Below are 26041 nucleotides of genomic sequence, written 5' to 3' on the forward strand. Positions count from 1 at the left end.
TCATATGAACAGGTAATACACTCTGCTTCAGTTTAAATATATTCAAATATGAGTTTGTAGAAATTATCAACATACATGTTGAATTTCTCTGCAGTACTGAGAACAAAACTTGACTTGCTTTCTCATTTACTTAGTATCAGTTTTGCTTACTTATCTGCACTCTGCAGTTGAGAAAAACACACAATAATTTTCCATTTCTGACCTCTTGAGCAATTCTCACTTTTTCCTTCTTCCTCATGGTTTCAACAGTTTTATCAATCAAAATTTGGTACAATTGGTTTTTTAGGTATCAGACTCAAACTAGAATCACCTCTTCTATAATTTTGATGCATCAGACTTGAATATTTTACAGATGATGAAAACAGAGCTATCTCCTAGACAGCCACTTAAAACTTAAAAACATTAGGAAAGCTTTAATAATGCTTGCCTCCCTATCAGTCCTGTATCACACGCAGACAAGTTGAGACACCACCCTGATGTTCTTTTACACAGAACAGAGTCAGAATTTGGCAGAGCTCTGAAGTCTCTGCTTGAAAGAAAACAAGAACCATGCTCTCTGCATGACATGTGCTCAGAAAAATGACCTGTCATGTTAATTTCTTTTCCACTCCCCCACTTTTATTGGGTAGGCTTTTTTGGTTGTTCTGGGGTTTTTCAAATATATATGACTAATAGTACTTCTAATGTTGAAACCATGCTAAAGCAGAAACTGACATCACCAGAAGATCAAAACCAGATCAAAATGTGTGGCAAGATCTTCAACAACAAAATACCAGAATCTGTTTAATCCTATGACATGCAGATACTCTACATTAAAAAACCAAATCTATACTTCTCAGCACTAAAAGTCAGTACATATGTCCTCAGCTGTCAGTGTAGCTCATTTCTTCCTACCTTCATAAAAACCTTTATAAGGATATAGTATCCACATCTTTGAGATCAGAAGTCCAACTCCCAGAGGTAAATAGTAACTTTTAAAATAAATTCAGAACTGTATTTGAAAATAAAAGCTGATGTCAAATCTCCATCGTATCTAACAATGTTCACTGTTATCTGAAAGAAACCCCCAACCCCCCTAAAAAACCAACAAAAGAACCCAATCCCAAATGCACAAACCCAACACAACATCCCAAGAGGCCTTTATATGGCTGTAACAGGATTTTACTGAGCTTTAAAAAAGTATATACAAAAATGCTACCAAAAAGTGTATTTTTGAATCGTGACTAAATTTACATATGCATGACTAACATATGTTCATTGGGACAATTTGCAACATTTTAGAATATTAAGTAGTACTGACTTTTTTTTTTTTCAAACTTGTTATTCTAGAACTGACAGAGAACATTCCTTTTAATGAATATTACTTGAAGGTTAAAGTTAGATTTGTGACACAACTGTATTTGACAGCGCATAAAACATTTTATCCTAGTTAGGGTGTTTTAGTATTATACTTAAAAATTCTCGTTGTGACATTTTCTTACATATTATAAAGGTTCAGACCACATCCTTAAAAATCTCACCACTGTGTACAATCATTTCTATTTTACAGTTTACTACATTTACTGTTTACTAGAATCAGCACATTCATGCAAAATAATGTCCAAATACAAGCACATTCGCCTATTTGCATTGTTAAAAATCTCATTTACCATGAAAAAATTACCAAAAATGTAACAATGAATTCAAGCTTCTTGCATAAAGCTGAAGTGAGCATCTGGAAAGAAGACAAACTCACTGTGTGAGAAGAGTGTGTGAGAAGACACACTCACTGTGTGAGTGCCCAGGTGTGCACAAGCCAGGATATGCTACTTTTTAAACATATTTACATAATAATACTGAACACTTACACTGTTTATTTCACAGAGTACATATTTTTGAAGTTTTAAACAATATTAACAGTTTATGTAATTGTAGTATCTTAAGTATAAGTTACTAATGTTAACTCATCCTAAACTACAATCTGCTTTCTTAGGAAACCAAAAATTAAGAAACTGGTAAGTTTCTGAAGGCTGAAGCACCCTTTGCTATTTATATTTGATAAAAAACAAAGCATTAATCTGCAAGCTTTCAAACCACAAACCCATCTTGAAGTCTAGTAATTTTTTCCAATGAACAATTCAAAGCAAAAATCAATTTTCTGTAATTTAAGTATCTGTACTACCAATGTTAGCTAACAAACGGAACTGGATAAGCAGAAATCAACAAAACACAAGTTTGTTGGCACAGATTTTTTTCTTTTTTTGGTGAAAATAGGTAAGATCTTTTTAAGATGTTTGACACTGTTCTGAAGGCACTTCTCTAGAGATACCTCTAGGTTATCTGTGGGCAGACAAGCTACCTGTTCTACCCAACTAAAGCAGGTTGCACTGCACTGTGCTGCAGGGAGCTTCATTAGTTTGCAGCTTTGCTAATACATGGATCTTGGTGTTCCACAAAGTAATTACATCAGAGACTTCTCTTTTCTATATTCAGCTCTCTTCTTAGAGCCTCTTAATTCATAATCTATTTCATTTTCTTTATGCATTATCTGAGCTATCCTGCTCCTCCATTTCCTGGATAATCTGAGGGTGCATAACATTAAACATAAGTTGCTCCAATGAACACAAATCATACTACACTAATATCAGTCACCAGGGCAAATATGCTGGCATTTCCAGAAGCTTACCATCAGCACTTTTGTGTAACACCCAAGAGAAAGTTTCCGGCATGCCTGAAGATCAAAAAAATATTTCTTAAATAAGAAATCTTGATGAAAAGCCACCTTGGCAGCTCCTCCTTTCCCTCCCAGTATTTCAAGTGATCTGCTGACCTCATCTCCAGACCCGTGGCACAGAAGAAAGGTGGTTATCTCACCAATACCACAGCTCCTTCACATCTTACCAGTTACAAGCTTTTACATATCTCATAGGGACCTTCAAGTATGCAAAGACAATCCCATTCTGTATTTTATGCTTAAAATACAGTCTCATGTAAAGTACCACAGAGTAGTCAATGCAACATTTGTAAGAAAAGACACATTTCTTGCTCTACTACAGACAAAAGAAAGGTTCCCCAGGTACTGTAGCCATAGAAATACAGCACCTGTTATGAGTAACAGGCGTCTGAAAGCTGGTTAAGCACAGCTAACCTGAAGGAACACTATGTTCTTCCCCAGCACTTCATAGAAGTCAAACCTGTCTTAATCATTTCAGTCCTTTAAATTACAGCCTGCCAGTCCAATTTAACTCTTGTCCAGACACAGACATTAAACAACACACTTAAAGATCTCCAAAAAGAAGGTTTCCCAGATTTGCTTGACCCACTAAACACACATCAAGTCAGCTATTCTGTATCTTTTAGAGGAACAGTACAACTGGCCAACAATATTCTGAGGCACCCTGGCAGATTGGAATTACATCAGGAGTAAGCACATGCAGTGAGCACAGCCATTATGCATCTGGTATGATCCATGAGATTGGGTACAGCTTGATAATAAAGCTATTACTATCTTTCCTAGTAAAAGGTGGCAATTACTACCCTTCACTAGGTCAACAATTGCACCTGTGCTCTGTAACAAACTTTGGCCCTTGACAGCCCAGGGGTGTACACACAGCACCAGGCATCCACCAGGGAGAAGCTCAAGATCTTTTCATTCCTTTCACCTCAGGGTGGGGGGAGTGATTGCAGACTGAAGGCAATTACAATGCACAATACTCCTACCATTTCTTCACAAGTACGTACACTGTGTCAAAAAGTGCTAGAATGCTCTGAGAAAACACCTCAGACAGTTTTTAAGAATTTTCTTTTTTTTTTTTTACTCCTCTCTCCTCCAGCAAACATTATTCTGCACTTCACTGAACTACTGGTTTAAACTCCAGCATAGCCAAAGCAGAAAAAGATCTTGAATTTCACCTTCACCACTGTAGGATGGATTAGTTCTCCCCTGTCCTACCTGCACTCATTTTCCCCATGTCCAGCTCTCTGTCCACACTGCTTCTAATTGCATGCTCAGATCTGGTATCCCTGAGCTGCAGTCCCAGGCACTACCAGAACCACTGTATTTAAAATAGGACCAAGAAACAAATTATTTTCTTTGCGGCTGAGTCTTTGAACAAAAGCTTTGCCAATCAATGTGGCTGTATGCATAAAAATTGTATAAAAATCACTATTTTAGTTCAGTGTCTTTTGCTTATGTCACTCATGCCCTTGGTTGTCACAGCTTGTGCATGAACCTTCTATGTCAGTTTAGAAGACAGAACATATTATTCATAACCTGTGGTGCTAAATATCCTTATTTTAAAAATTAATAAATAGATTGAAATTAACTAAATAAGCAGTAGTTTAGTCTTGAAATATACTAAACAGCATCTTGTATATAGGCTGCTATACTAACAGGATGGACAGTATTTCAGGTTTGTTTTGTAAAAACAGTACCTATGTGAAGAGAAAAATCTTACAATCTAGTTTAATCTGAATGAAATGCAGTGTAATTCAGATAGGCTAAGAAGCAGAGTTTATTTTCAAGAAACACTAATACATATTATATATAATATAATGTAATGTAATGTAATATAATATATTAAGAAAATGATGCGTGGAGGAAAGAATCCAACAATTTCCCCAATAATTTTTACATTGTCTGCACCAGTACTACTCAACATTTCAGTGATCTATTAGGCTTTCACTGCCAATCTTGAACACTAAATCAGTACACACTGCACTTCAAAAATGTCCTTTTTTTTTGTTTCCTCTAAATAAGTCTTCAGGACAAATAAAGCTGATAAAAGCTGGGTTAGTAAGAGAAAATGCATCAATTATCACCATCTTTTTGTCACAGGTGGAAGTAAATATAAATCTAAGAGATTAAAAAACCTTAAAATCAACAAAGAAAAAAATTCATGTGCACTAAAAAGGTACCACTCTGCCTGACCCATGCCCAGGAAAAACAGACCCATACAGACCAGGTCTTCTAACAATGTCAAGAGAAATTTTAGCACAAACGAAGTAAGCTTTGAGCACACTGCACTGAGGACAGCTGCCTAATATTTTGCAAAGAGAGCCCAAATATCCTGCAATTTTGCAAGATGAGTGAATATGCTGTCACACAGACATTGCCTATACTGATCGCCAAGAAGGCAACATACTGGAAGTCCTCAAATGCAGATCAAACAAAATTAAAAACCACCCAGTGCAAGTATGTGCAGTTTGTATATGTGCATACTTGATGTATTATGTATGCTGTCCAGATATTAGAAGTATGATAGCTCAGATGCTTCTCAGTCTCATGCCCAAATTTCCACACAAGAGTAATTCTACTTTGGAAAGACATACCTTTTAAAGCTGGCAGTTTTTGAAGCTCCCTGTTATTGCTAACATTAAACCTTGAAGAACTCTGACGCTTTTCCTTCTTCACTACAGTCTGTGGTGCTGGTACTTTGATTTTAGATAGTTGTGCTGGGGGAGGAGTGCTGTTTGATTTTTTGTTTGACACCTGTTTAAAAAGAAATTAAAGCAGTTAGTTACAGCTGAACTTAGAAATAAAAATCTTCTAAAAAGCCATTTTAGTCACAGAAAAAACTGAAAATTAATATACTTTTAATTAAACTATTGTATCCGTTATCTTCTGAATGTATTGCCACCTATTGTTCTGCTCATCTTTTCAGGATTCATTTCTGTACCAAAGCCCTCATATAGATAGGAACAGATCACCTTGGTACATGCAGTAGCCCATTTATTTGAAGTCACCAAACAATTCAAAAGAATTTTTCAAATCATGTATTTCTTCAGCTACTCTCACTTCTCCCTCCTTAGAAGTCCAGGTCTCCTCAGTATTAAAGTTCATCTTCAAAGGGACCAGAGAAACTTGTCTATTTACAGCAGGTGAACCTTTCACTGCCTATTCATCCTGGGCCTTGCTGCCACAGTCCTGAGCTTGGCCAGGGCATTCAGGCAGTCTTACTATTGTAGTAGCTTTAACAGCTTCTAAAACATACACTAAGATTTGTAGTGGTTTACTGCCTACTCAAAGCAAGTTGCTTTTACTGTAATAATCCTTATTAGACTGTCACTGTACCTCTGTATGAAGTTTATAACATAAATCAAGAAAAATGGTTCCCACTACAGGTTTCCAGTTTGCTGTTATTCCCCTGACTACACTTGACAGTGCTCTCTCTTAAGCTGAATAAAATGCATCATTAAGAAAAGCCTGTCAGAACTTGTGGTGCTGCCTTTCTCATTCCTTTTTTTTTTTTTTTTTTTTGAAGGAGGAAAAGCAGGTTTAAAGGAGGCAATAGTTAACTTTTAAAATATGAATAATTTCATGACATTAATTACAAGAATGATAATATATCTAGGTGTGATCTACACTAAAAATATAGAAACAGCTGACAAGGACCTCTTGCTGCAATATTGTAATTCATATTGTAATTCAATTCATTAACTTGCTGTAGAAGTCTCTCCAATTTGCAAACTAGAAGCATACACATCTTAAAACACACCTTGGCACTTCTGCCTTGCAGGAAAGACCATATTCTTCTCTGAAAGTGCCCACAAGATAACCAATAGGGAATAAAATCAGATGGGAATGCGATTCATGATGAAAATCAAGTTCTAACCCTGGTACTTTGGCAGTTCATCTTGATTTAATTATAATTTTGTTAAGTGTTATAGGTGTGAAAGCAGCTTCATTCCTGCATGGAATAACATCAGTGGCATTTTCACAGAGATATTGCTAAAACAAGATAAACCAATTTTCTTCATGTTCTGAAAAGTATTCCCAGAAAAGCTTATTCATCAACAATTTGCATAGTCTTGTAGTGTATATATTCAGCATGCATGGAAGTGTTACCATACATAAATATCTACCTTTTGAGTCTCCAAGACAGTAATTTCATTCAAATTTTGTTCTAGTAGCATGACTGGGAAAGAATATATGCTTCAAGAATATATTAACTATTTTATTATATTATACACACAGCACTTTATGTATTAAAGGTGACTGAAAGCAACATTTAGGTTTCATTGAACACATTTAAAATGACCATTTTGCAAATTTAATATAATAAAAGCAAAACCCTTATAGAACAAATATAGAACAGCCTTATAGAACAAATAAAGGGAGCCAGTACAGTGAATATTCTAAGTCTCAGTTACCAAAAAGACTCTAGAACTTGTTCCAGTAAAAATGGAATACATCAGCAAATTGAATGCATTTATGTACAAGTAATACCTGTTACATTGCATTTTTCAGACTATTTCACTTTTTAATCTCAGACAGTAAATGTTTAAAAATGTTTATGCTGAAATACAAGTGATCTGCAAGGTAATTTCTATCCATTAACTGAAATTTTCAAAAGCATTACAAACAGAAATATTAATAGACTAAGCTAGAAAAAAACCAATACTAAGAATTAGGAACCAATGACTTACCGAGTATTAAGCAGTAAATGCTAATTAAGATGCATCATAAACATTATTACTGCACAGGATTCTGTACTTTCAATACTGTTATTGAGCCTAATGGTGTTTTTCCAAACTGGCTACTTTCCACTGACACCTGTATTTTTTCATTACTTAGAACAGGAAAAGCCGTTTTCCTGTTTCCTCCATTCCCAAACAAATTCTCCATTTCAAATTAACAGGTGCACACATGCACACACTACAGTACCCGAAGGTAGCACACACCTCAGGGAAGGAAGTATTCTAAATTGCAGAAAAATTCTAAAATTAGCCCAAAGTGATTATTTAAGAGGATGGGAAACATTTCTGAATTGGAAATGTTGAAAGAAAGCATTTTTGTTGCTATGGCAACTTCCCATCTAGAAGTGATGACTCCAGAGTAATTCTAGCCCTGAATCACTGGACCATTTATCCAACAGATTTCCTTTTCCTTCCTACCTACCATCAAGCATGATCACTCCTGTTTTTCAGCCATCTTCCAGTCAGCCAGTACATACCAGAAAGCTACCAGAATGATTTCTAAACCATTATTTCAGTGGCACACAGCTGCACCCAGTGACCTCTGCAACTGGCATTATGGTGCCGCCATGAAAGAGCTGGCCTCCAGGCCTTACAGACAACATTGGATAGAACGGCACCTGGAAACTCAGTAAAGTCAACTTAAGCCACAAAGCTCAGCAGTTTTAACCACATCCCTTAAAAAAAGGCAAACAAACTCAGACTAACAATTTTGTATTCACTGGCTAAAGATCTCAAGGTACCACACCTTCTATGAAAGTACAGTCCTTCTGAGTTCAGATGGAAGAGCCAAGCTCAGCTTCTTGCTCCCAGTAACAAACCAAACTACCACAGATGCCACAACTCCCAAGAGTAAGTGATGGACATTCTGCTACGTCAGTTCAATGTATTTGACACCAAAAGTTAAGCTACAGACACCATTTTATCCATTTTCTTCCTATGACTAGAATAAGCAATACCTATTCTTGCCCTTCTTCTAGCAAACGGCTCCCTCCTACCCAAATGTTTATATAGATAGACACATTCAATTCCAAAAATTGGGAAAAACCCTCTAAAAATATGCACAAACTGCTCTGAAAAATGTCACATTTGAGAATGTTTCTTCAAATGATTAAAACACAACCTTCAGGTTTTCTGATCAATTTATTTCTGAAAAGCTAGAACTTTACATATTTCAATGAACATTAAGATAACCAGCTAAAGTGTGATTCCAACTTTTAAATTCTGATTTTAAGTATTGAAATTATACAGCTTATGTTCCTCAGTGCCTGTGACTATGCTTAAAATTAATTCAAGAGAGTGAAAGGTGGGGAGGAGAGAAGGTTTATTGCCAGTCACAACAGTTACAGGATCCTTGCATCCCTTCAGCTCTTGAATCCTGCATAAAGCAGGATGTGGTACATTCCTGTTCTTAACCTCACTCTTTTTAGCAAAGTTGCTTCTTTTACCCTTCTGACATTATACAGGCAGGTAAAGATAAGAACACAATGCTGAGTTTGCAACCAGGGAAAGAAAGATATGAGTAGAGCAAGCACATCTACAGTTACAGCTATTTTTTCTTTTTAAATTAAACTGATCATCATCAATCATCCCACAATGCAACTTTTACTTTTGGACAACTAAGATACAAGAGCGAGCATGGTGGGACCTGGAAGGAGGATCCACCCTGCATGCCATGTACATCAGTAAGTCTTTCAGAAGGATCTATTTTTCCCTTTCTGACAGTCTCTCAAAAATGCTGTTCAAGGTACCTTGACAAACGAGGGCAACCAGAAGAACTCTGTCTGACCTTACATTTCAAAGCACACTCACTAGTAACTGAATTAGACCAAAGGACACAAAGCCTTCTGATCCACAAAATCAAAAGCCAAGCCAAGCCTAGAGTGGGGTTAACTCTATAACAATGCAGCAAGCTTGCTGCTTTCTAAGATAAACCAGTAAGAGCACGGTGAGGGTTAGAAAAGTACAGTAAAATCACCTTGATGCATCTGTCATCAAAAGATTTAGAAAACTGGATGACAAAAATCACATCTCCTAAGCACAAGGCAATGGAGATCCTCTGCCTACAGAAACATGATGCTGGCAGCACCCTGTATGGTGTTTCTTTACACACATCAGTCTAAGACAATTATGCAAATTTCTGCCTTCTAATAAGTATCGCCAGTGAATTCAAATTTGTATCAGTGTGCACACCACTCCACAATGGCAGCAGCAAAACCTTGAGAAAAAACTCTGGACTATGAAATCTGAATAGGTGAACCCTGTACCAGTTCACGCGTGATTAAGGTTCCCTGAGAAATATAAGTACACAGAGCAAAAAGCACAGAACGCTGTAAAAGAATCAGCAGTCTGAATCTGAAACAGAGGGAAAATGCTTATTTTAATGCAGAATTAATCCCTTCCCTCTTCTCCTTTTGGTACAGTAAGCAGCCTCCATGGACTTATATTTCATTAAGATAAACAGAGGTCTGATCTACAGCACCCAGAAGAGCTTGTTTCTTGCAAAGGCAGCCTCAGAATGCTATGAAAGCATTTTGGATTACATCTAAAGCATCCTTTCAATTTCATTGTAATACAGGTTACTGAATCTAAACACAGATCATCACAAAACATGAAAGGGACATTAACAACTTGATTTTCAAAACTGTATGAGGGCCCAGTATGTAACCAAAATAATTTGGCTAACAAGTTGAGGCTTAATACATAATCAATGTAATTAGGCTGAGAATCTGGATTTAATTTAATCTCTTGAGATGAGAACCGAAATCAAAGATCAAGGAGTCAAAAGGGGTGGAGAGCAGTCAAAGAGCCTTCCATGTAGTTCTCTCCCCTTCTGCAGTAACTTCAAAGTAGTGAGAAAAATCTCTGAACACTCCAGGAATCTTGAACGCTACCACAGAGCTCTCTCCTTTGCAGATCTTCATCTACTGGTTTGGGGGTGGGAAAAAGGACATATCGTATCTGGCATATGGCCCAGCTGCCATCAACCTGGTAAATATATTCACACCATACCTACAGGAAGTGGGCTGGGGATGTGGTATCAGCAGCTGAGACCAAGGCAAGTTGCTCAAGACAACATCAACAGCAGAGCAGTATTTGTCAGCTGATTTCAATTCTCTGTTGTTAACAACAGCAATTCAACATGACTTCCAAGAGGATAACATAAGAATAAACTCTTTTTACTAATGGTATTAAAGATAAGGCCTGACAGAGCTTTCAGACAGTCTGCAGTAATTCTAGTACATGAAAGTACAGGCAGAGTTTATTATGGAGCAAATAGATACGATTTTTAACATGAATGTTTTCAATCTGCAGAGAATCAGTACAAACTATATGGAATACACCAGATATATAAAAGGAAATGCTGATCCATAAACAACACAGATAAAAACAGCACGGAAACATGTTTGCAGGGTACCATTTTGGACAGCAGATGTTTCTGAAGTTCTTTGCTGAAGATTCTTGCTACTATGCCATTATTGTTTACTAGTTTTACCACCACAAGCCAGTTTGGACAGACAACTTAAGGGAGGAGTCTCTGGAGAGGCAACTTATGGTGCTGAAGGCTTTGGGTGGATTCACACAGATGGCAATTTAGATGTCTATTGTTTTTCCTCAACAAAATCATTTGCCAGAATGATACCTGGGTTGGCTGCTAGAATGATCTTTGCAGCTGCCTTTCTAGCAAATATGCTTATTATTGTTAAACACTCTCAGTGGTTGAGATTACTGCTGGAGATTCCTATCCAATGCATCTCAGCATAACTTATTACTATTATATTATTATTATAATTATTACAGCAAGAGCTGCATCCTAAACCTTTGAGGATGCATGCTGTTACAATGATAAGCAAAAAGATTAACTTTTCAACAGGATAGTAATGACAAAGTTTGTCTATTTTAGCACTCGCAGACTTGTGTTGTAGTACTCGTTTAACAACCATGATTTTGCATTTACACTCAGCAGTGCTGGTGCTGGCCATTCTCAATGTCTAACCAGGGAGTTCCATCAGTGCTTTGCCAGAGACAGCAAGGAGTCTGTAGGATTGCGTCAGTGACTGGGATGTTTCCTAAAAGCACTGAAGGCCATCTGGGCCTCTTCACCATGGAGGGGTGCCCACAACAAACTTTACAGTCACAAACCACTTCAGAAGACTGATCCACAACTTGCTGAAGTTCTTCTGCCTTTCTTGCTGCTATTTCTCACAACACAAAGCATTGCTTGTACTTCCTGTTAGCTGCTTATACACAGAACTCTAATTTTATCTTCTAAAGAATTGTATCATCACAGCTTTGTGTAACAGACTGGACTTGCAACACAGCAAGCCAACCCCATGTTTCAGCTTAGTGTGCTGCATCCTTGACATTAATACACTGTAATTTTACATTCACAATTAAATATCAGTAGCATAAGGTTTGTTTTCCATTTGCTTCTTGTAAACTTAATTTTGCTTTAACTGGTTTACCCCAGAAGCTGATATTTGATTCCCCTCAGTCAGAGCTCAGATCTTCAGCTCAAGGTTGCAGAGTACTGGCAAAGATGAGAGAGTGCCCAGGCTCAGACTTCAAGTGGCTTCGCACTGCTTTGTGTTTGCTGAACAAACCACCATCAGTGAGCACCTGGTACTTCACAAAAGCAGCAAAGCAGCTCTTGTTTCCTACTGTATCTTCTATCACAAAACTTCAAAGCAAGAAATGTCCTTAGGAAAAAAAAAAAATCGTTACCTGCAACCAGTTAGTTGATTAAGTAAGATGTAAACCAGATAATGTCCTAAGTATTATTTTAAAACATTTATAAAAACACAAGGATGAAGAATCTGGATAAAGGATGCCTGGCTTAAATTACTTTAGTTCTTGATTTTCATTTATAATTTCTCTCCGAGCATGAAGCATCCTTTTACTTTAATAAAACCCCAAAACAACAAAAACTACCTTTGTTTTTTTAAATATAGATAGATAGACATGTATATACATACATATATATGTAAGGTTCCCAAATTTGAAGGAAATCACATACTAACTCATTCACTTTAGTCATCAGCTCCTATACTCTACTATAAATTTTAGTTATACACGGCTACTGATGAGCTAAGGCAACTGCACATGTGGCTTTCCCACTGAGGTCTGTATTTTTGTGCTCCCTGATCTATTCATAGAAGCTTCTCACTTCACACACTCATATTGAAAGCTTTTTCTATTTCGCCTCCTGCCTACCAATTTGGTATTTGTATTAGATGCTCTTTGAGAGAGTTATAGTCCATGACAAGTAACCTGGTCTAGTGGAAGGTGTCCCTCCCCATGGCAAGCGGGTTGAAACTGGATGACCTTATGGTTCTCTTCCATTCTAAGATTCTGTGAATAATAACCTTAACTGCTTCTAAAGAACTGTTACAGCAAATCATTTCATCTTTGCCTCTCATCATGCTTTTATTTTACATGTTGCTGGAGAAGCTTACGCACCAGTATTTCAGACTGCTAAATCGAGAAGTGATGAGGAAGTATATAAAAGTCACTATAAATATGTAGCGAATTATAATATTTGGCAGTCATGTTTTAAGAAGCATATTCAGGAATAGGCCAGGATTTTTTTTTGCCTAGCTTTTGGTTGGCTGGTTTCTGTAAATGGCCCTCTAAGCCTGTTGCAGGGAAGGACACATAAACAAAAAACCCCAAAGCCCACCGTCCCACTTCTAGGTTTACAAATTTATTCTGGTTTCGAATGAAATTGAAGGGGGGAAAAAGCACACAAGGTATGTTTTTAGAAGCTAGATTCAACAGTTACCTGTTTTTTTTCTCACTGTTCGTATTCTCTAAGAGATAACTACATTAATAATTCTGTATTACACGTGTTAATGTACATCTGAGTACTCTCTGAGTGGTAGGCCTTAAGTCTTATGAAAAAATTTAAGAGAAGCAATTTTAACAAAGGATGAAAAGGATGTTTTCAGTTCACAAAATGCTGGTATCCATTTTTTAAAGTCACTTTGCTCCATTTGATAAGAACAACCTTTACCTTCATTGCTGTGCTGCTTCCATTCAGGAAAGATTCAGAGAACTTAAAAACACCATTAGGAAGCAGAGGATAGGAAGTACTCAACCACACACAGTTCTCACACCTCGTATGTTACACAAGTAGTTCTGAGCCTTGTGTAAGTAGAAGAGTGTAAGATCCTGTTTTCAGAAGCATCCCATTTTAGGTAATAAAATACTTGTATACAGCAGTGTTTGGTACACTTCAACAACAACTTTAATTTTAAAAGCATAATGTTAAAGTTACATAACAAATGTCATTATGATAACCCCTCCACTATTCAGTAATAAGGTACCTTTGCTTGAAACACAGAAGAAAATTCCAGTTCCCAAAACCAAAAAGCCAAGATGCCAGTAAAACTTTGAAACTATGGATGTTAAAGACAAAAGGTTTCGTAGATGCTCTAAGAATAACACATATGGCATCTCTCTACTCAGCAAATAGCTCCTCATTTAGTACTAAGGGTGTATACACTCACATATTTTTAATGGTTATATGAACCCATTAAAATAATCTCTCTAGGAAAGAAAATCAGAACTGCACAACATGATCAAAAATTAGTTGTCAAATTAATTTTTATAGAAGTTGGCACACCCATTTAAAACCAAAAACCCCACTCCAAAGCCCACAGACTTTATTTTGGATCAGTCATAACTAATTCAAGAGAAAATGCTTCCCAACTTCACACACAGCTTTGGTTTAAAATCCTGTTTTGCTAATGATATGAGTAAAATCCCAAACTAACTTAGCCCTAGAAAGCTACATAATGGGTCTAACACTGTTTATAGTCCTTCTGTGATTCAAAGAGGATAAGTTATTTGAATTTCAATTTTATTTCATAATATATCTCTTCTTCCAAACAGAAGACCACCAGTTTTAAGATCACCTTTATCTACTACTGCATGGGACTGGCTCATGAAAAGCACTGGCTGCTCTGCCTGTCCAGCTGGGGCCCACCACTGAGCACACACTGAGCAGAAGAGCCAGGGCGCAGCTAGGGTTGTTATGTGATGAAGACGCCTGTCAGTGCTAAATGTATCTTTGGTAAGGACACCAGCTTCTATAAAGAACAAGTCAAGAACAATCTTAGACCTCAAAGATGATGAATGGAATGTATCCAAAATGCAGTGCAACTGAGTTACAGAGACTGCCCAACCGGTGTGAGGGTTGACACACCTGAAGGGTGGGATGCCATCCAGAGGGGCCTGGACAAGCTTGAGAAATTAACCCAAGTGAATCTCATGTGGTTTAACAAGACCAAGTGCTGGTGCTGCACCTGGCTCAGGACAATCCCAGTATCAATCCAGGCTGGGGATGAACAGATGGAGAGCAGCCCTGCCGAGAAAGCTTTGGTGGGGCTGCTGGATGAGAGGCTGGACAGGAGCCAGGGATGTGCAGTTACAGCCCAGACACGACCCGTGTGCCGGGCTGTACCCAAAGCCCCGTGGGCAGCAGGGGAGGGAGGGGATTCTGCCCCTCTGCTCAGGTGAGACTGCCCCAGAACACTGGATCCAGCTGGGTGGTCCTCAGCACAGGGAGGACATGGAGCTGTTGAGCAAGACCAAAGGAGGGCCAACAAAGACAATTAGAGGGATGGAACACCTTTGTTATGAAAAAAGGCTGAGAGGATTGGATTTGTTCAACCTGGAGAAGAAAAGGCTTTGGGGTGCGTGACCTAACTGCAGCCTTCCAGTACCTGAAGGCACCTAAACAGCAGGAAGAAATTCTTTACTGTGAGAGTGGTAAGGCACTGGAACAGTTTCCCCTAAAAAGTTGTGGATGCTCCACCCCTGGAAGCGTTCAAGGCCAGGCTGGATGGAGTTGTCAGCAACCTGATCTAGGGAAAGGTGTCCCTGCCCAAGGCAGAGGGATTGGGACTAGATGGTCTTTAAGGTCCTTTCCAACCCAAACCATCCTGTGATTCTACAACTGAACAACAATAATAGGAAAGACTTATATGATAGATGCTTTACATAAATGAATAAATACTTACCTATGACAAGGAGGTATTTCCAGAAATTATTTAGGAGTAGTCCTAATCCTTGTTAACAAGAAAGAGAAAACAATCCCAGAACTTTCTCCCCTCCCCAGTCCCCAAACTTCCACCTCCTCTGCTGTGGTGCCTAAATGAACCGCCCAATTAGTACTTACTTGTGCCAAGACTTTAAAGTATAATTTAAAAAAAATTCTGAAGTTGAAAATTCTAGTCTCAAACTGGACACTGAGTAACAGTCCCCATGCACCATCTTCAAAATCTGGTATATTTGTTTCTCAGGGTAAGTAGCACCACAATGAAAATCACAAATGGTAAATATGAGAAAAAATAAGCAGCATATATAGACAATATCCACTCAACTTTCTGAATAACTTCTGCTGCTGGTCACAAAAACCTGTTGTCACAAATTAATGCTGGATTTATTGCTTTTGTCTATTCCTCACTTTTCTTTAAATGTTAGGATACTTCCACATATGATCTCAGCTAAAAAAGCCATGCAAAAAACATCAACACTGCTTCTACTACCCATTCCTTTTGAAATTTCTTACTTTTGATGGAAGTGACAATCCTATGTGCTCATATATTCAGGAAACATTACAAGCAGTAGTGAGAATACTGAGAGTCTTTCCCCACCATGTGCTGGCTAATATAGCAAAGGTGATCATGGAAAACTGGACAGCCATCTCTGGAGGTTCTTTCAGACGGATGAAAATCCTTACTTGTGCTAAGGTGTTTTGAAGATGGCCCACTAAAAAGAAGATTTCTGTAATTTTTTGGCAATTCCATTTACTGAAAAGTACTACCACTATGTTAAGTAGCTTAAGAAATTAACTTTTAAATTTAAAAGGCTTCAAAAAGCACAGAAGAAAAACTTCTGAAAACAAAGCCTCACAAAATTGCTGCACTGAAAGCCATTGCAGTAATAAACCTACTGAAAAGCGATGGCTGTAAGACAGTGGCAGGATAGAAGCATGAATCAGCACTTAAAAGATTTTAAATTATTTTTAAAATTGGTTTCAGTAGTGATTATAGTCCAACATCAGCAACACATGCTGTCAATAAATCCATTTCCTGAACAGCAAGAAAAATGGCTAATACAATTTGCATTTTATTACATTTTAATTTGCCTATATTTAAAAGAAGAAAAAACCACAACGAAATACCTTTAAAGTAGAAAGAACCAACAAGGACAGCACATGGAAACAAGAATACACACACACACTTCTCAAAACCACATTAGTCTTCTGTTTGCTTTTCTGCATGGCAGCAGAATGAGTTACAATTTCTGTTTTCATTTGCTGATAGTCACCAGGCCAATACTTTCTCAAACAACGAAAATAGTCTTTCTACAGACTACTCAGCATCTAGATTGAAAATTAATACAAATGAAGTTTCATGCCAGTTTAGGCCAGCCCAGCCCAGAGAGAAGAAGCTATCACTCCCAGTCACCAGTTTCATACCAGACTGTCTTGCATGAAAGGCTACCAGCTACTTCTGACCCTTCCATCCCCCAGATGAACCACAGAAGGGAATTAATTGTCCTGGACTGTCCCAGTGACTGGTGAAAAGAACAAGTTTTAGCACCTACTCTTCCCACAGACATAAAAGGTCAGAAATAAAGAGTACATAGGGTTAAAATCTTCACTTCCTTCCCCTGTGGTAATATTTTAAAACCACTGCTAAAGTAAACTACCACACTTGAATTATTTTAGCTGTTAGGTTAGGTTTTTCTGGAGATAGAAAAAGGTCATGTTTTTCAACAGTCATTAACTATTACCAAGTCACCTTCTCTAAAAAAATGAGCCTGTCCACAAATTACTACTGCCTCAACTCAAAAGGAGACCTCCACACCCGTGTGACAAAACAAAACTCTACAAAAAAGCTTATCCAGCAAACAAGTAACTTCCAAAAAAGTCAGTTAGATCACAGGGTCTACGTCCACAAGGTACCAAGTGCTGAAATGGCCAATCACCATACCACAAATTCTTGGGCATTTAATTTTCAGCATTAGTTTTTGGTGCAAGTACAGTTTTTGGGCACCATTAAGCAAAGGGCCCAAGAATTTACCAGAGTAGAGACACAACTCTCATAGAGAGGAAAAACAATACACAACAGATGAAGTCTTTGTTTACAACCTGAAGACACTGATATGCTGGATCAGCTGATGAAATAAGATGTTATACTTAAAGGAACCAAATCAACTATTCTGGCAACTATTTAGTCTAATTTATTAATGTTTAGTGACAGGTTACAAAATAAGCTTAGATAGGACTTAATCATATTAGCTTTTTTCCTAAGTGTTCAATAAACAAGCAACATGCAACTGGAAACTGGAGAATTGGCACTGGATACACAAGGATTAGGTGCCCTCACCTCACACAGACTGTGCATTTCTGGTACTTCTGTCACAAAAAGGATAACAGTAGATGGAAACAAGAGAAGAACAATTAAAGCAATAGGAGTCCTCCTATCTAGGGGACATTAAGCAGGATTTTTGGGGAAAAAAACCCTAAATATAAAAAATATATTAAAAATAAATAAATATCAATTATATAAGTAATTTAAATCCAAATTCACACAACTTCCAGTTAAACAACCTTCCAAACCACATACTGGCCTAAATAAAAGCATACCAGGATGGAAGATTATACATACAAATCTACTCTGTTTCTGATTCTCTCTCCTTGAGCACCAGTAGATGACCATACAGCAGTTCAGAAGGGAGGCCCATGTTACTTCATATGTAGCAAGCCTTTTTTAGAATTACATTGAGTAACCATGCACAGCTAATGCAAGAAACATCAGCTTAAGTGATTTTCACCCTCTTTTAGCATGGGCATTCTGGACCTGGTATACCAGGAATCATTTCAATCCCTCTTCAAACTTGCTGTACAGCTTCCCTCAACTGAAACCTCATTTCCCTGACTGCAAGACAGGAAAAACACGTGCTCATTTTTGTAAATACTAAGATCTGTTGTACTTTTTTATCTATAGAAGTTCAAGGCATCATGAATTCAGTTAAGTGCTATAAAAGTGTCTATAAATAAAGTATTTGTGGGATGCTGCTGCTTGTGTTGTCCCTGTTCTTTGAATAGCAGGCAGTTTCCAGTCTTTACAATCTTCCATTTGCATTAAATTTATTTGCATTAAATGCATATGCATTAAATGCATTTTGAGAAACAAAAAGCTGAAATGAGGCATAATATTTCCAAATCTACTCGTAGTCTAGAAGAGGATTTTTTAAAAGCCATATTAAAGGATATGTAGAATGACACATGACAACGTTTTTTAAAGAGAAAGGAAACTTAGAAATGTATTAACAGTGTGATCCTGAATATTTGTGTATTTACCAATCCTTGCTATGTTAATAAGCAAAGGTTTCTGCTCATATAAGCACCAGCTAACACAAAGCAGAGCAGGATTACAGCCAGCCACGTTAGAATGCAAAGTCTACATTACTATTTGTGTGCAATAACTCTATTAATTGAGATAATGAGTCAAGCACTGAGGTGTTCAAAACTGTACAGAGACTAAATAATGCCCACTGGGAATGAGAACCATGTGCAGTCACATTCCCAGTTCCTTTTTCATTCTGCCCCTGCTCACATATGATCAAGTATCATAGACAAGTGAACTGTACTTTAGGAATTATACTTGGATGGACAAAAGAAACAGTGTATGAACAGTAAAACCTATTCTTCAGTTGAGATTCATCTCTCTCACATTTCAAGTTTATAACCCAAAAATCTAGATCTGCAAAGACACAAAGAAATGACAAAGAAACCCAAATATATATTTTTGGCTAGCATACAAAGCTCTTCACTCATTATCTCGGGGAACTTTACAATCAATCCTGAACTATCAAGAGGGAATAAGAAAATAAGTCTTGGTCTCAGCAACTTGTCATTCAGAAGCTTGAGAAAATCAGTAGTCAATACATGTACTGCAAAGATGGTGATAATGACGAGCCTTACACTTGCAAAGGAATTAAAATTATGGTGTCAAGTGACCCTCTCTTTAATACCACAGCAATGTACTGTAAAGACAGAACACACCACAATGAAGTGCATCTATTTACACCACTATAAACATCTACACTGATACACTTCCCACTTCATTATATAAGCTCCTAGCTAAGAGCCTTTCTAATAGTTAGCTTCCCCCCATCAAAACCAAATCACTCTTACAGGAATTTACCAAAATACTTTTCCATGTAATTTGCAAGTTTTAATGATCTTAATTTATAACAGTAGCATGAATTGCTCTGCCCAACAGACAAATGAGAACTCACTGAACTGTACACAATAAATAGTCCAACCCACCTACCCCTAATGGTCATTTCAGAGCAGGAAAAACAGTAAAGCTGGATGAGTATTTTGTCCTCAAACATTATCTTTCAGTATCAAGACATGTTTAGAGGCTGAAATATGTAACCTTTCAGTACACCATTTTACATTCAAACTACTACAAAGGTTTTAAAGGCAATTTCAGGAAATTCACATAAACAGTGGATTTCCAAATCAAACAAAACCACTAATTCTGAGTTTCTGGATGAATGTGTACAAGGGAGTGAATAATGATTTAATCGTCCCTTTTCATGTTGCTGTACCTTGCTGGTGGGCAAAACAGAGAGAAATGCAGAAGGAAAAAATCAACAGAATAATTTGTCAAAAATGGCACACTTTGTCGTACACCTTTAAAAAGAAACCACAGAACACAACAACTGGCAGCCTTTGATTAAGCCTAAGGTCTCCTGACAATAAACCAGGCTACTGACACTTAACTGACACGCCAGCATTGACAGTTTGTGGGAAGAGACCTCTGGGAATTACAGATTTCTAAAAACTACAAGAAGAGGAGCCCAAAAACTCACAATAAGGCTAGAAAATAAGACAGATGCACATCTCATAACCAAAAACAGGGAATAGAGGAGTATTTAAGACTACAGCAAGCAAATATTTATTTACTCTAAATAGAACTGACTGCCTTAAAAGCATTGTTTCACATCTTGACAAATACTAGGGCAGTAGTTCTACAATCATTTTCCCTCAAAACTACCTGTCAGGTCAAAATTACAATTTTGAATTCCAGAAAAACTTAAAATACTTTTCAGAAGTGACTACAAATAAGCGTGAAAAATACTGTGTTTCTTAGTAGTATTTACCTCATGTTCTTGGTTATCTTGTCCATCTTTGCCACTTTTTCCACTCTTGGCTGATTTTGCAGGTTCCTTAAAAAAAAAGTTGACAGTTTCAGTTTTTGTTTTTTTTTTTTTAGAAAGGAGATCTAGAAAGATTTTCAAGTCAAGGAATCTGGCTTTTTTAGACACTTACTAAAAATAATAAAAATGATACTATTTAACTGGAAGATGATAATATTGAACTACCAGTCTCTACAAAGCCACTTTAGCCATTTTTTATCTGTGGACAGACTTTGGAATTTTATTTATGCCTCAAAATTCACCTATAAAGATAAGTTTTCACATAGGTAAGCAGGCAGGGACAAAGAATGCAAGTGATTTGAACCACGTCTAAGAAATTACTTAGTTCTACTACTTTGCTGTCTTTGGTTTTTTGGTTCAGAAATATTTACATTTAGTTTAGCTTTGAAACTAGCATCAGTACAGTACACATTTTACACTTTATTATTTGGTCTGTTCTAGGGACCAGAAAGCCTAGTATTAGAAGTAGGCCCACAACTCAATTTTCTGCCTCACATCATTGTACTTACCTTGAATCCTTCACCCATTTTTGAGATTAGCGAATTTCAAAAAACTGAAGGAAAGTTTCAATGTTTTTAACATCGAAAGTGCCAAGGACATTGGGAAAACGTTAAAGCAAACAACCCTCACAAACCACAACACTCAACCTCCCGACATCTACTTTTAAAATGACGTTGACAAACGAAAAGCCAAACAGAAGCGGCCGAGAGGGACAGCAGCTTGGCTGAGGCAGACAGAACACTTCACTGTTTCTGACTTCCACTCGTGGCTAATTGCCTATCACACAAAATAAAGTGAAATCCAGCTAACTTCCTGCCGGATTTGCAAGTTTTCTGCGATCATTACTTGTGCAAGCCCCTTTCGTAGCCGCCAGACAAATCACTCCCTGGAGCCTAAGGCAAAGCGGGGCCAAAGCCAGGTTCATTCTATTGTCAGGAGAAGGAGCTGAAAGACTCCGAGGGGCGATTAGCGCTATTTGAATACTTACGGAGATCCCCCAATCGCAACTCCCACTGCAGCCTGAGCTACGCAGCAGCCAAACTCCCCAAGACGGGGCCGGGCAAGTAGCCGCGGGGACAGACCCCTCCACCTCGCCGTGGAAATACTCCCTTCCCCCTCCACAACGCCCCCGGGCTAGCCCCGAGCGAGACCCCCCCCTCCCCGCTCCGCCTCAGCCAGCCCCGGCTGAAGACACGTTTCCCATCCCCTCCCTTCAGCACTCCCCCGCACGCCAAACCCACGGCGGCCCTCCACCGACTCCCTCCCTCCCTCCGACGGCTGCCGGCGAGACGGCACCAGGACCCCGCCTCGGCACCCCCGGACTAGGCCCCGCCGGGAGCTGCCCCTTCCCCGGCACCCGGGGGGAGGCGGAGGTCGGCACCGAGCAGGGAGGGAAGGAGCTTCCCCTCACCCGGGGCTGCCCCTCGCGCGGCTCTCCCGGCGCCGGGGAACGGGCGCCGCTCGCCGCTGCCGCCCCCCACCCCAGGCCCCTCCTCCTCCTCCCCGCGGGGCCTACACCCCACGGCCTCCCCCTCTCCGCGGAGCTCGGCCTCTCCCGCTGCCCACGACTCACTTTCTCCTTCTTGTTTTTATTCGGCATGGCCGCGGAGGCACAGCCCCCGCCGGCCCCGCTTCGCTCCTCGCCGCGCCCGCCCCGCGCTGCCGCTCCCCCGCTCCGCGGCGGCCTCGGCGCCCCCCCTTCCTCCCCCGCCCGCGGGGAGCGGGCCCCGCCCGCCCATTGGCTGCGCCAGTCACGTGGGCCAGCGCTCAGCGGCGCGTCACCCAGCGGGCGGGGCTGGCGGCGGCCCCGCCCCCCGCGGCTCCGGCGCTCTCCTCACGGCTCCGCGGCTCCGCTGGCGGCTGCTCCGCCCCGCCCGGGCTCCGGCCGCGCCTCGGGCTGTGCCCGCGGGCTGAGCGGGACGGGCCGAGCCGTCCTCAGGGCCCCGAGCCTCTGGCAGGCTCTTTCTCAGCCGGTGGCAGCCCGTGCGAAGCGAGGGGTCCCTGCACCCGCTCCCTCAGCCGCTCATGGGAGAGGGGCATGGGCTCCCCGTGGGCGTCCGGGCGCCCGTCACTGCGGAGAGGAAACGTAAAGGAAGGACAAAACAAAACGAAAAAAAAAGGAGGTAAAAAAATATAGAGCATACCTGAAGTTTGCTGGCCCTCTCGTGCAAATCCAATGTGTCTGTCATCATTTTGAGGACTTCAACATGCGCTTGCAGTATGTGGATGAGGAAGGTGAGCTTTGCCAAGCCTGGTTTTGAAAGGATATCTTGGATGCTTTTAAAAGCCTGAGTTCAGTTGCGCATGTTTTTATGATGCCCACCTGTACAAGTGATATTTTTTTTTTCCAAAGAAATCACTTTATAATGTCCCAAAACCAGAATGCAAAATTGAGGACAGTCTTAGAAAAGGAAGAAATATGCAAATTCTTCATGTGGAAAATTTACAAACTCTATTTCTCCCATTGTCAGATTAAGCCGCAAATTACCATTAGCTGAGGAAAAAGTGCAAAGGACATTAGCATCAAGGCATAAAATATTTTAAATTTAGATTGGACATACTTGTTAAATTCTAATTGTATTGTACTGCTAAAGGATAGAAAAATTATGACTTAATATATCCAGTGTAAAAGTGAAATTGATCTCGTTCCTTACCCAGCCTGTGAGTATCAAATCCAGCATGAGCAAGCAGATACGCTCTCATTTTTGTGACATGGAATTCTAATAAACACTTGTCTGATGGGATAGTATCTAATGCTAGACACTTGTATTAGCTTGTATCCGTTATGATTGAACGCTGCTTTTGCTGTGGCTAAAAAGACAAACTTTCCCTTTTCCAGGCACTGCAAAGAAATTTACTAACTGTGGAGAGCTGCTTCTTCTTGCTTAAGTCCTCTTCCTTTCCTGTTTCTTAGGTGCTAGGAAACAAATTATGTCTGCCTCTTTATCCTTTCTCTCATTTCTGGTTTGAGAGTTTGGAAATAAGGTGCAGTTCTCACTGTTGTGCCTCTGCTAAGAGCCAGTCACGAATGAGTTGCTACTAATAAATGACTTTTCTCACCAACAGAATAACATGAATTTTTGAAATACTAAGAGACAGCAAAGGAAAGAAATCTACCTCCATCTGTAGTCTGGAGTTTGATTGGTGTGAAAGGGTTTGTATAGCTAAAGATAAACTGAAGAGCTTCACTTCTTAGTTAGGTTACAGTTTTGTAGAAGCTTAAACTACTCTTAATTCCCAGCTGTTGTGCTCCTATCTCCCTCCCCTGCACTGATGCTGGTGCTGTGAAGTTTAAACCTGTTTGTAGAATTGATCAGGTTGAAAACTGTCCTCCCAAAATGATGTATTGGGGTGTTGGTTTAGTGTTGGTTCGGAGTTTGTTGTTCGGGTTTTTGTTTTTTTGTTTGCCTTGAACTGGCACACCACCACCTGCTTCTGTAAACACTAGCATTGGCTGAAGGAAGGGGGTGGAAATATGTGGCGGGGGCGGGATGTGACCTCAACAGCCTAGATTTAGATCAGTTTAAGCAGCTTAATGAGTTTCTCATTGGCTCTTGGCCTCTTTTGTGCTGCTAGTGCTCACAGTTTTTTCTAAATAGTGGAAAAACTCTGTCAATGCCGTTCTTACCCAAGTATTTCTGAATAGGAGCAGCAAAAATTGTCTGTCCTTATTTTGCAGTTAGTTGGGAAACCTTGAATCGGTATGTTGAACTGAATACAGGTTCAAAAGTTGGCACTGACTCAATTAACATTATGAGGTTTTCTTTGTGGCCACAGATGTAGAAACTCTTGTGAAAACTTGACTCCCCCTCACCTCGCTTTGCTGCAGAGTCTAATTCACCAGTAACAGAAAGCAATTGTGTTTTTCAAGGCCTACTCTATTATATGAAAAAGTCAGTGGGTGGAGGAGGTTTACAAGAAAAATAGTTCCATCTGTATGCTCTAGTGTCTTCATAAAACATTAGACTAAGATAAGTGACTTATGTGATGAAATCTTACTTTTACTACAGTGGTATGGCACTGTGGGCCTAATTATTCTGCTATGGAGTAGAAATAACTATGTAAATAAGGTGATTTAATTTGGGTCTGAATATGACTATATTAATAATTGCATTAACTTCTGAACACTTTATACAAACTAAATGTTTTCAAAAACCAGAACATAGTCACACTGATTAAGTCATTGTTCTTATTAAAATGTCAAAAACTAATGCATGTGGCATAGTTTTCAATTTCCATTTTTTACTGCACTGATCAAATTCTCTAAATTTGCAAAAGTTAAGTCACCAAATAATGTCAAGTGTTGTGTAAAACACCTGGATAATATTTGATAGCTTGAAACTGGGCCAAGTGTCCTGTGTGCCAATGAAAGGGGAATATTTACACAATTAGTCCTTTCCAGCTGTATTGGATATTCTTGTCTGTTTGATTGCTTTTCATTTGTTTTTGTTGCTTGTTTTTTTAATCCCTTTACAGTGGCTGAGCAGTCATGCTCTGGCCTGAGTTTACTGAACAGATCACTGTCACAGTGACAGGGATAACATCTTCCATCCCCAGTTGTATGAATTTATTGCTTCCCATGCGCTTCTGGTTTAATTGGGTGGTATGCCAGTTCAGCTTGTTAAAATGGCAGAAAACTAACTGAGCAGTGGTGACAGGAGACAATGAGACCTTTTGCTAGGAAGCTGTTAATTTGGCTCAGCTGAAACTATGCTGCAGCACTTGTGGACAAGGTTTTAGCAGCCAGTGAACTGTCATCATTATACATAATTGTCAAACATTGTCAGGCTGTTTCTCAAAACATCTCTTCATTGACTGATGCTGACTTTTGTTGTCTGGCACACTGTGTCAGATATAGAGAACTGAAACCTGAAGGACCAATGGCAGTAAAGAGGCTGGAGTAGATGGGCTGAAATAGCAACAGATTTTTTTTTCTCATGCTTGCATGGGCCAAAATACTACTTAAGGTAACTTTCCTGGCAAGAATAGTGGAACTGGCAGATTATGTCTGAAGGAACTAACTGAGGGAACAAACTGCTTAATCAGCACCTGTAATAGATTCTGCTTCTATGCAGTCTAACTTGAAAAGCTGCAAAACCAGTATACTCAACTTCACAAAAAAGTTTAAACATCTTTCAGGAACTTTCTCTACAAGCATGCATTCATTCTGCTTACCCTGAATCACATTGAATAATTCTTGTGCTGCTCTCAATCTAAATTGTAAGGCTTTGATTCTCCTCAATTAATTTAAAATCCATTAGTATTGGATGCCCTGCTGTCACAATCTGCAGTACTGTAAAACAATTTATTCACAGCTGTGTAAAAGTCAGATTCTTTT

At 39.1% G+C, this 26041-nt stretch overlaps 1 protein-coding gene across 3 annotated transcripts in view; it reads right to left on the reverse strand.

Annotated features, from left to right (window-relative positions):
- The window catches only part of PPP2R5C (protein phosphatase 2 regulatory subunit B'gamma), a 77238-nt gene extending 54829 nt beyond the window's left edge, over nt 1–22409 (reverse strand). The window contains exons 1-4 of one of the 3 annotated variants that reach the window (XM_066321775.1): nt 22277–22409; nt 20647–20712; nt 5311–5470; nt 2666–2710 (exon numbers count right to left, since the gene is read on the reverse strand). In XM_066321775.1, coding sequence (XP_066177872.1) covers nt 2666–2710; nt 5311–5470; nt 20647–20712; nt 22277–22303 — 298 coding nt within the window. In that variant the 5' untranslated portion in view covers nt 22304–22409. Of the gene's footprint in view, nt 1–2665; nt 2711–5310; nt 5471–20646; nt 20713–22276 lie in introns of those variants that run through there. The other 2 variants (XM_066321776.1, XM_066321777.1) reach the window with 2 other exon arrangements.
- Nucleotides 22410–26041: the final 3632 nt, after the last annotated feature.

Source organism: Sylvia atricapilla, chromosome 6 (assembly GCF_009819655.1).
Source record: "Sylvia atricapilla isolate bSylAtr1 chromosome 6, bSylAtr1.pri, whole genome shotgun sequence".
NCBI classification, from domain to species: Eukaryota; Metazoa; Chordata; class Aves; order Passeriformes; family Sylviidae; genus Sylvia; species Sylvia atricapilla.